At 34.1% G+C, this 12,332-nt stretch overlaps 1 protein-coding gene across 1 annotated transcript; it reads right to left on the bottom strand.

Annotated features, from left to right (window-relative positions):
• Positions 1 to 3,996: 3,996 nt before the first annotated feature.
• LOC113777853 (farnesylcysteine lyase) lies at positions 3,997 to 12,107 on the bottom strand. The gene is made up of 5 exons (XM_027323071.1): positions 11,459 to 12,107; positions 10,853 to 11,026; positions 5,734 to 6,093; positions 5,286 to 5,461; positions 3,997 to 4,508 (listed from the first exon to the last, which is right to left on the bottom strand). The coding sequence occupies exons 1-5, from the start codon at positions 11,969 to 11,971 to the stop codon at positions 4,244 to 4,246; spliced, it is 1,488 nt and encodes a 495-aa protein (XP_027178872.1). The 5' UTR covers positions 11,972 to 12,107; the 3' UTR covers positions 3,997 to 4,243.
• Between the last annotated feature and the right edge of the window lie 225 nt (positions 12,108 to 12,332).

The raw sequence follows: 12,332 nt of genomic DNA, 5'->3' as shown, positions 1-12,332 counted from the left end.
ATTTTTAAAATTTTGAGGGAGCTAAGTGAAATTATTAAAAACCTCAAGGGAGGTTTCTGAAATTATCCCTTTAGTTTACCATGAAAGTTTTGCTTTTGGTTAGTATTTGTAGTTCGCTCCTTTTCTATGGTAGCTGTAAAATTTTGGTTTGAACTGATTTTGGACGATTTGCCATTTCTGTTTCTGTTGGACTTCCAGTGTTCTTGACCTACTTTTCTCTGATCTATTGTGACGTAATTTTGTTTAATGTACAGGTGATGATGGTAGGGCTCTAACTTTTTCTTCCCATGATAACTTCAATATTTCCTTCAAAATATTTAGTATTATATTCCACCTTTGTTGCTAATGACATAGAAGTTTTGGTTCACATTAGTGCATGTGTTCTCATGTTTGTGATTTTTTGCTGTTTTATTTCCTTTCCTTTTGTGTGTACCCACAGATTTCCTAAGAAATCATTCTATTTAGAATATGGAAATTTCTCTGGCATTTTCTTCCGCTTATGAATGAATTTTATTGTCATTATTCTTCCCTTTCTAAAAAGACCTCTCTTTTAGCTATTCGTTTTTTTTTCTTTGCTCTTTTGTTTTACAGATTATAGATCCTCCACTGTATTGTTGATAGTTTAGGTTGCAATAGTTTGATAGATAATTTTCATATGTTATTGCATTTTGCTTTAGCCTAAAGTTCTCCCCGTTACATCTCAGATAGTCTTACCAACTTTTTGTTCATCTGTCTCAACCTTTTCATTCTCTGCTATCTGAGTTTATTGTTTGTTTTCAGACAGCCCATCAACAGCTGATACACCTACTGTTCATAATCAAGTAGTTTATGGTGGCTCTTCCTGTATATATGTTTGACAAAGAGATCCTAAAGCTTGAGATTCTTCTTTTTAGCCTAGGTACTTGAATGAAATCCAAGATTAAAAAATATAAATAAGTCTTGAGATTATATCACTATAATTTTCTACAATATGTGTATAAATTGTATCTCATTCAGTCAATTATGAAATGATGACTTATAAGAAGAGGTAATATATCTTCGACTTGGAAATTTGATTTTCCTTTTAGGTCTAATGTAGATACAAGAACAGTGTTTTATGTGCAGAAACATGAAATGTTTAGCCCGTAAATATACTGAAATTTGTTGATTTTATCTTACAGGTATATCCACGCAATTTTTTCTATACTTTATCTTATTTATAGGTATCCTTAGCCTTCATTTTTCTCTCCCCTCTGTTATTGTTGTTTGTCCCCCTTTCCTCCGCATTTTAAGTAGCATTCAATTTGTTAACTGGCGTGTTTGTGGTTACTAATCCACCAGATGAGATGTACATTGAAGACTTGAAATGATAAATGTAATTCTCATTTTAGAAACACATCTCTCTCTCTCTCTCTCTCTCTCTCTTTGAGAGTTTCTATGTTAATTTGTTTCCTTTCTTAGGTTATGTTGAGATTATATATGTGGGAGTTTTGTGAAATACTTTGCAAATGCCTAGGCAAAACACAATAAATATATACTTTATGACGGAACTAAAATCTTAATTTATTAGAAGCCACTTATTGAACCTATATAGGTGAAAAAAAATTATAGTAAATGATGAAATTTGGGAGAGGTGAATCCTTTAAACGACAATGATAAGGGTTAATCACATTTTATCCCCTTAAAGAATACCCTATTTCTCAGTTTACCTCCTAACCTTTAATTTTGCTCACTTAACCCCCTTTAGGACAAAATTGCCCTTACATTATTTTGACTTTTCATTTACCTTGGTTTCCTTTCTTTTCTCTTTCTTATTTATTTAATTCTTCCTCTTTCCCACAAAAATCTTCACCTTAATGATTGAAATTAAAAAAGAGGAATTGCAAAGATCTATCCTTTCCTTAAATGATTAAAAAAATATTTAAATCACTTTCCTAAAATACAATTTTTTAGCCTTTCAATTCTTTTAATTTTGGATTTTCCTCTTTCCTTTCTAGTTTCTCATTTTATTCTCAAGAAAATATCATAAGATGAAATTATTTTCCTTTCTTTTATTTGTTTTTCTCTTTCTTCTCTCTTTCATCCTTCCCAATAGAAATTCCATTTCAACAAAAAATTTTATTTTGAGTTTGTAATTGCATATTTCTGGATGAAGGTTTAAAAGACATCAAAAACTAATTTTGATTTTTTGTATGATGCCACATGTTACAAATTTCAATTGATGATTATTAATCAGGTCACAATTTCATCTTAAGATATTTTCTTGGAAATAAAATGAGAAACTAGAAAGGAAAGAGGAAAACCCAAAATTAAAAGAATTGAAAGGTTAAAAAAATTGTATTTTAGGAAAGTGATTTGAATATTTTTTTTAATCATTTAAGGAGAAGATAGATCTCTGCAATTCCTCTTTTTTAATTTCAATCATTAAGGTGAAGATTTTTGTGGGAAAGAGGAAGAATTAAATAAAGAAGAAAGAGAAAAAGAAATAAAAGAAAGGAAAACAAGGTAAATGAAAAGTCAAAATAATGCAAGGACAATTTTGTCCTAAAGGGGGTTAAGTGAGCAAAATTAAAGGTTAGGAGGTAAACTGAGAAATGGGATATTCTTTAAGGGGATAAAATGTGATTAACCCCAATGATAATGATAACATTGGGAAGAGTGAGGGGAGAGAGTCAAAGAGTAAATGCACATTGATAAAGTTCAAAGAGAGAGAGAGAGAGAGAAGGGATGGAGTATAGACAAATATGCACTTTTTATGTTGTTTTTTATTAATTGTATTCAGTGTTTTAGTTCAAGTAGAAGTATGTATAAATGAGACTTTTTGAGACTAATCAAATTAATAGGAGTGGCAATAAAAGTTGAGTTATTAAAAAAAAAAAAAAAATTAATAGGAATTTTCCTATGCAGATTGAAGCTGTATTTTAACGTTAAAAGTAGACTGAAAGTCAACTGATGACAAATAAAAAAAAAAAAAGAATAAAAGAATAAAAAAACAACTGATAGGATTCAAACTTGTCCAACAATCATAAACCCCTCTTAGTAGTCACCACCATCTTGATTATTAATTGGAAAAAAGTTGAGAAGTTTAATAGTCCCCTATCAATAACTTCTTAAATTATGGCCAAAGAGGCTCTGCCCCTTCCTGTCAGGTCATGGAAATATAATACTAATATCAAACTACAGCAAATCAACTTTGTTTGTACAATATACTATTTCTCTTTTTTTTTCCCTTAATCTTCAACTTTACCAGAAAATATCACTAATCCAAACATTCAATTTTTGTGCTCAAACTTGCATCTAGGAATTGCCATAACATGCTTTTAATCAAAGCAACAATCATGAAAAAGCGTTGCCTATGGAAGATTGAATCAATTGATAACATTCCATACCAATAGTCTTCACAATATTACAATAGTAATCACGTCTGCATTTCCATATGATCAAGTAGACCCTCATGATTTTGATATTTTGCCATTGCTACAAAACATATTATTAAAGAACTCAGGACTTTGGCAATGAAGGGAAAGACAAAGATGTCTAAAGTCAAGGAAAAAAAAAAAGATTTTTTGTCTAAGCATTTCTCCAAGTGACCAAATAGACTCTCATGATTTTGATCTTTTGCAAATGTTAGAGAACATGTTATTAGAGAAGAAGATCGGTGGCTTTGGTAATGAAGAGAAAGACAAAAGAATTTTATCCACCACAACCAGAATAATAGTACTTCTAACGAAGTATAACAAAAAATTCATTTCACAAGAGCATATAAATACATTATAGATCTAAAAGTGGTAATTACTTGAGTGAATTTAAAGGCCTCAAAGCTAAATTTCCCAAGAGCTATTGTCTACAAATTTGTTATTGTGTGACCCTTTAGATGAGAATTTTTATCTCCTCAACATAAGATTTTATAAAAACACGTAAGAAGAGTACCACATCACCTATAAACAACAATACATAGTATTAAACATCAAGTCTGCTATTTGACTTCCAAAATGAGAATTAATCAAGAACGAAAACGAAAATGAAACACATGGGTTACCCTCAACTGATCAGGCATTACACTGAACTTATTCTTAGACATCATGATTGATTAGATATCTTACAAGGTATACATACACACATACATATATATCTCTGCCAAACATACAGCAGCTGCTCTAATTAAGTCATAAAGGTTTAAAATGCATTTAATTGCATCTTTTCGAGCTATAATCTACTTAAGTGTATACATCTCTGCAACACCGTATAGCTGCAATGCTTACCCTTATAGGTCTGAATGCATTTGGTATTCAGAGCAAAAGTTTTTCAGGCCCGATGTACCTGAACAGTTTTGACTGGAGAGTCTTGAGAGGATAAGACGAGCTATATTCTCTGCTGAAACAGCACTCGTTTCCATGGTGCTAGCAGCATTCTCGAATGCGTTTACATAGTAGAGATTTTTGGAATCCAATATCAATGGTGCAAACACCTCAGGAGCGTGATAATGAGGATATGCAGCCCAGTTTATTCTGATGGTCTCATTTCTCACACTATGAAAAGCAGGATAAGAAAACATTAGATACAAGGAAGATTACATTGAATAGTAAATACATAACAAAAAAAAGACAAAAAAAAAGACAAGAAGAAGAAAAGAACAACATAAAAACACTTGCATGTATGGTAAAAACGGTGCAAAAGAAACATATTGACAAAATATTTAAATAAATTAGTATAGAGATAGCACACATGTATGTTTTTGAGATCTCTTGGGATGGTTGTGTGGAGAACTTGGATATCTTGGGGGTTTAGCAGTTGCTGCATGAGCCTTTATGTGAATCCTCATTGAGTTGAAGAAAAAGAATAATGCATCCTCATCCATTGCAAACATAGGAATCAATTTTCAGTGAGCACAGATTAGTTATAGCAATGCAAGAAACAATATTACGAATGCAACAGGTGGCTGAATACTAATGAAAACATATGATAACATGATCAAAAATTTTGAATGCACAATCAATCCATAGTTGAGAGAAGAAAACAAGCTAGAGTCAAAACTTAAATTATAAATCACCGCCTATTAAAGTTTTTCTTTCTCAGGAAGCAACATATTCATCATCCTAATTACAACTTCAATCTATACTTACAGTCAAGAAATGCCAATAAAGCATCAGTGACTTGAATTTTCAAGACGGTAAAGATGACTACAAAGTCTTGCCAACAAACAGTCGGAATGTAGAGAAATTTTCTTAGACAACTGCAACTCAAGATAAGTGCATTGTACTTCCTGATATTCATGACATCCTAGAAGGTACCAAATTTAACCATACCTAAATATGTGATTCAATAATTCTTCAGGCATAAGTTGTCGGGAGAAAATCTTGTAAGTCATATCTTTCTCCCCATGCTTGTTCAGAACAGAGATGCTTGAGAATGGCACACCTGGGGTCTCTGTGGTGCCAACCAATTCTGGGATGTCTGATACCATGTCGAAACCAAAATATTTCTTGCCAAATAAACCCCCAAATCAGGCGCAATTTAAAGAAATCCAAATAAGAAAAATACATTTTAAGCAAATAGGTAATTTTATTACTACAAACTCAACTTGAACAAATATAACTTGCCCCAATATTAGGTGTGGTCCATTTTAGCTCCACAAATAATCTGTTCAAAACCTAACTTTTAATATGGATGTCTTTTCACAACAGTTATTATGATGAAAATAACAATTCAATTGTAATCAGTCCAAAACACTATCAACTAGAACATAATACTCACAGGATTTAAGCAACCCCTAACAAATGTTGTGAAGGTGTGCTGCAATTGTCTCTCAGGAATTGAAATGCCTGGTGTAAAATGAATATTCAGCTCATCCAAGGGTGTAGCAATGACTGCTACCTCGCATGTATAGCTCTCTCCTTCTGTGGAATTCAGCTCATACAGACCTGAAACATAAGATAAAGATTCTATTTCTGTGTGAGGGTCCAAAACAACATGAGACTGATTGATCAGTCCGGCCGCCATTTGCCAATTCCCTCCTTCAATTGACCACAAGCCACCCCCAGACCCTGCCAGAGATACTGCACCAGCTAGTCCACTGATGCGGACACTTTGCCCATAGTTGATTCTTGTGATCACCTGCAGAAGCAAAACATAATGTAAGATCCTTAATTAGGTAACATCATATCATTTCTCCTAGCACGGAAAATTCATTGCAATGCAGCTCCATAAGAACCAAAAATACAGAAATCAACTACTTAACCTCACTATGAATGATACTTCAGTCTGCACTAGACTTATAGACTATGAAAAGACCCACAGACATAAAACACTAGCCCCATATGAGATAAGGATATAAATGTGCAAATTAGCAAAAGAATATGCATCTTTATACGGTCATATCTCCAGACTAAGGGTCTTTAGTTATCCTGGTTAAAAACTTATATTTATTAATCATGAATATGGGAAAATGGAAAACAATAGACAGAGAACATACCATTACATGCAATTACAGCTATTCTTCAATAAAACCATGCAGAGAGGTGCTTGTTCATCTCCTCTAGGTACATGCAGAAACGAAGGAAGCCATATGCATAGAAACATTACGATATGGAAATGATGATTCCCATGTCAGTGACATTATTATCTGCTTCTTAAATGTCATATGTCAAAATTTGATATTGTATGAGAATTCTTGCAATGAAAGTGATCTTTGCTATCCAGAGTTGCATAAGTTTGTAAGCAAAAAGGTCGAGTGTCTCTATCTAGGCTCTGACTCTGAAAATCAAATAATAAATTCTAAAAAGTAATAAATCCTTGATTTAGAAGCGTAAATAATTTTGAAAAGGAGAAACACGTACATGTCAAGGACTAGTCAGCAATATCCTAATCTAATTCCCATAAAGTTCATGCAACTGTGTCTGTGATTTGTTTCCAAAAATATCAAATAGAAAATATAAATTATATAATTTATGCCTCTAGAAAATTTGCACAAAAAAATGAAAAAAAAAGCTTTCTAAATGCCCAACCTTTTTTTCCGAGGACATAAAGGGAATGAATTATTCAGTTATGCATCATGGGAGAATTACTATAAAAACACAAGCAAGAAACTTTAGAAACACCCTATAAAATGGTATTTCTAGAATATTACATAAATAGACAGATTTAGGAAAGGATTTACATTAATACAGCAAAGGATTTACATTTATTTATCCACAATCAATGAATTATTTCATCTTTCTTCATTTTGCACTTTCCAGTTAGGAAGACTTCAGAAGGGGATGTCCTGCATGACCATTAAGCTTCAACATGACCGTTCTCACTTTTGATGAACTTAAGTGTTCTAATATGTTTATCTATTATATACCCTCACAATATTGTAATTCAAATGTAAATTTGACCTCATGCCCATGAGATTTCCAAATTTAAGTTGCCTAAAGATTCTGCTCAGTTCCAAACTTATCCAACATAATTTTCTGTGAACTTCCAATTGGCTCTGTCGTATTTGAATAGAAAATTAACATATTCTAAGGAATTCAAAATCATAAATGCAATGTAAGTACTTCAAATTACACCCTATTTCCTGTTTCTAAAAACAATCCATGGTCTAGAATGTTTACACGCCAAAAGTGCAATCATGTAACAAACTCCACTTCTGTCTTATCATAGTCTCATAAATAACCTAAATTGTGGATCTAATAATTTCAACTTCAGTGAACAAATGCATGTTCTAAGATTGGAAATACCATCTATTCATTTCAGGGACAAGATGGACACAATCTTTCTTCAGGACACAATGGACACTTGAATGTTTCTTCAGGCCAAGAGGAAACTAATAAAAAAACAACCTTCTCTCATCAGTACCTACCAAACTTACGACCTAAAGAATGGATATCTTTCACAAGCACTACCTCACAAAAACATGAATTCATAGCTTCCAAAACCAAATTCTGGTACACTGAAATCAAATGACTGCATTTGTTTATCCATAAATACAATAAAGGGATAAAATATGCAAATTTAGATTCTTTCTACACTCCTCCAACTACTCTTGGAAATGAAGAAAGGCAACTGCTACTGGAACATATGTGCAAATAGAACTATGGACAAAGATGTACATAAAATGCTGCATCTCTGGATCCATAAAGAAATTAGAAACTTCATATGTCAACTACCGAAATTTTATAAATAAATAAAAAGAATTAGCTTCGCTTGGAGTTAATCCTTGATTTTTATCGTTAAGGAAGCAAAACAAGCTTAACCCAAAGATCAACTTTCAAAGTCCCAAATAACAAAGCCTCTACTTGGATTCACCCCCCTCAAAGCTCCTATGTGCAGCATCAGGACAAAAGTTCACATTTCCATGTAGCATTGAAAACTATAATGCTTATAGATTGCTCACTCTCTTAAGGTAGGACTTAATTCAAATGGAATAAAAAAATCTCAAGAAAAAAATGAACAGGGTGTATGATCCTTTTTATAGTTAAAGAGAAACTGTTCCTTCAATCAGTCCTGTTAAAAAGCTATAAGATACAGAGCTTCAGATTACTAAGCTGGTAGAACACCAAACTTGCCTATTGGTCTGAGGGTTAGATGATACTGCGACTTCATGTTTTTAACTTGCCAAGTGAATGTCAATAGGTATTGTACTGAAATAGGAACAGAACGCATTAAAAATCACAAATTAAAGAAAAAAGGAAAGGAACGTATTCAAAATCACAAATTAAAGAAAAAAAGTAAAGGAGTTGAACACAGATGCAACAGTTAAAAGATATCCCCTGGAATACCATTGATTGAAAATGATTTTTTCATGTTCTTTGACATCCAACCCAAGTTAACAAAAAAAGTTCAGATAAGGTATGCAACAAGATGTCTCCCAAAGAAATCATAGGCAAGGAAAAGAACAAATGCAGTAGCTGGGCATATCTTTTTATTACTTCATTTCATTTTCCCTCTATCTGTTTCAGTTTGCTTTCCTTACCAATTTTTATTCTTCATCCTAACATATTTCTGTTATTGTTGCAGACACAGCAGCCAAATTCTGGATACAGCTTGACAACAATTGACAGCTTTCCTCAACAAGACACCATAAATTCCATCCTTTCATGCAGATTCAACTTTTGCAGTCAAAATCACCAAAATGCTAAGTAAAAAGCCTAAAACCACCATAAGTTCTGAAGGCTAAAGCCTACCTACATCAAATGAAGTCAAATTGCACGTTTTTTGGCTTAATATAAACTCCAAAGCCTCATGAATATTATTCCAACATGTCAATAGAACCCAGAAGGAAAAATAATGTAATCAAATTGAAAAAACCAAGAAAAACACTACTAGATTAAGTCTCTAAGGTTAACAAGTAGCTTTTACATGTCCAAAAGCTACCTAAAGGGCCCAAAGAAAGGCTCAGGTTTTTCGCTGATAACTTGCTACAACCCCAAGCACATCATAAATTACACCACCTATTCAAGCATTTTCTAGAAGCTTTTTATACCAAACTGCTCCCTTTATGTCTCACACTTTATAATCCTCAGCAAGTTTCAGCTCTCAGCATCAGAAGCTATGGCATCAAAAACTAGGACTCCTTGGGCCATGTACACCACTAACGCACACAAGAATGCACATCTGTTTCAATGCTGACTATCACAACAAGTTGTATTGCTTTTGCATCACTCCACTGGGGTTCAAGTGTTGAGTAAAATACAAGAAGTTAGTGCTTAGATATGCTGTCAAAGGAGAAGTTTATGAAGTTTTAAATTTTTTAAACATTTCTGTAATTCAAACTTACAAGTTCGTAGTGGCCTATGAAACATCTTCAGAGCAGCAATGTTGTATCATTCATGGCTGCATATTCTAAAAGTGAATATACAAAGTGAAACAATCCTCACTCACTCAGCACAAGATTTAGCCATTTTCTGCTAATTATGATGGATCCTGTTCGTTACTCCTAGTCACAGGACAAGAGTAATTTGAGATTCTCAGATTTTGTATTTCATTGTTCAATTCTTTAGGAGAGTATCGGACTACAATTGCAAATAGTAGATGTTTTTATATAATGCCTTAAAAATATCAGAACTAGCAGTGCCAGTTTAGAAAACATGGAATTACATAACTCAAGGATCTAGAGAATAAATGAATAAAAATAGGATTTGTCTGTTTTAAATTTGATTAAGTGCTCCCTCATTTATTTTATTCTGTGCCAAATAGTTGAGGATGTGGCAAATGTTTACTTGAAGAACAGACTGCAATGGGCCGTTGACCAAGTGCTCCAGAGTAGAAGTGAAATAGGGTGATATCAGCAAAATCATGCTCACCGATATCACAAGATGTCACATTATCATGTGGTTTCTCTTAAAACCACAAGGTTTATGGGGTGCGCTTGTGGACCTTGGTCCACAGAGAAATTTTCCAACATAAAATGACTATAAGCATACACTTTTATGTGAATTTTTACTTTTGTCTCATCATGACTTCCTGACATTCTTTTACTAATGTCTCACCACGACTTCCAGACACTCTAACAACAATCAAATCCATGAGATGAACAGATATCAAGGAGAAAACAATTAAAAAAATTCCATAGCCTAAGCTCCTCTTTCACTTTTGCTTCCTTAAATTGGTAACAATTTTCAGGAGACAAGCACTTGAAAACAGGATTCACTTTTCTCATGATAACAATAGAGTAGTTAAAATAATAAGCAATTAAAAAAATCAATCTAGTGTTGCTCCCAGTTTCAGAAATGAATTTTCCCATAGTGGATGCATTAACAAGACCACTCGGCTTTGGTTTCATTTTAACTATTCTCACATTACAATCAACATGCATTAGCACTTGGAAAATCAATGGATTAAAAGAACCACAAAAGCAAAGGGAAAATGGAAGGATAGGGAACTTTCGAACCGTGACAAGCTCTTGAATGAGTAGAGGAGACAACCCAGCATCAACCAATTCCTCCTCAAGAGTCTGAGTTGTCAAATCATAGAGGCCCGCCCACTTCAGCATCTCCTCCACACTCTCAAACACCGGCCGACTGTCAAATGGTTTATAATACTTCAAAAATTTACCAAGCATCCTCTGTAAACATCATACGAACAATAAGTTGTACATTCTGCTAAAATGCATGTACAGTTGTACTTTTAGTTTGAAAAACAATTGCACCGCACACTGTAACATTTTTACTCTCAAATAAGTCTCAAAAGCACTGTAATACTTCAAAATCTATCAACAGTCCCATGTAAACATCATAAGAAGAGAAAGTTGTACATTATGCTTAAGTACTTATACTCTCAGTTAGAAAAATATTTGCACCACGTGCTGTAATCTTTATACTCTCGAATACAGTCTCAACTGCACTATAATACATCAGAAATCTATGAACACACCTGGAAAGAAGTTGTACATTCCGCTTAATTGCTTGACTCATAATTCGACAGATAGTTGCACCTCATGCTGTAATATTTGTACTCTCAACGAATTATAATTAAAGAATGGAAGAAATTAATGTACCTCGACGAAATTAGTCATGCGAAAGAGAGAGCGGCCATAGCGAAGGAACATCTTAATCGAATTGGCAAGTGAAACAAAGCTTTGGACGATCACACTTTCGGAATCCGAGGTAAAAGTCTTGAATATGAATTTATGGCCATCCCAAATTCCCAAAGAGAAACAAGACATGGAAGTGGATGGTTTTCTCACGGTGAGATTAAGCAATCTAGTGAACTCCAAGGCGTGGTAGTTTTTGGGATGGAGAATGGAGGCTCCGGCCTCAAAGGTCTCGCCGGCGACGGAGACAGTGGCCATGCGGCCACCAACCACCCCGTGTCGCTCGAAGATTCTGATTTGACCAATCTGAGCATCGTAGGGGTTCGAATTGGAGTAGTGCCGGAGGAAGTGAGCTACCGACGATCCGCCGATGCCGCTGCCGATTATGCAAACACTGGCCGGTAGCGGTGAAGGAGAAGCCGATGACAGTAGTAGGAGCAGTGTGAATACTAGCGCGATTAGGGGCTTTTTCGTCATTTTGCCGATTCCTCTGGGACTTGTGAATATTGTGTTCTCTCTCTTTCTTGACTCTTAAGACAGAGCAGCAATGTAATTCTACCACACAGCAGAAGTTAAAACCCGAGCCGCCCGCTGACTCGTTCGAAGAAACAACCGTTAATGGTTGGATGTCCCTCCGTTGACTGGCTAATTCCCTAATATTACCCAAAAATCAAAAATTTCTGACAGACGTGGCGCTGATAAAAATTTTTTTTAAAACTATGCCCGCCATGATGATACACTACAATAAGCAATAATTTTTTATTTTTTAAATTCCTGGGGCAGCCACTTTTTTCAAAAAAAAAAAAAAAAACAATTCAAGGGCTTCTATGCTAAGTCA

This window comes from Coffea eugenioides, chromosome 7 (genome assembly GCF_003713205.1).
Source record: "Coffea eugenioides isolate CCC68of chromosome 7, Ceug_1.0, whole genome shotgun sequence".
In the NCBI taxonomy this organism is placed as follows: Eukaryota; Viridiplantae; Streptophyta; class Magnoliopsida; order Gentianales; family Rubiaceae; genus Coffea; species Coffea eugenioides.
The sequence above is the reverse complement of the archived record's forward strand: the minus strand, read 5'-3'. Positions and strand labels throughout refer to the sequence as shown.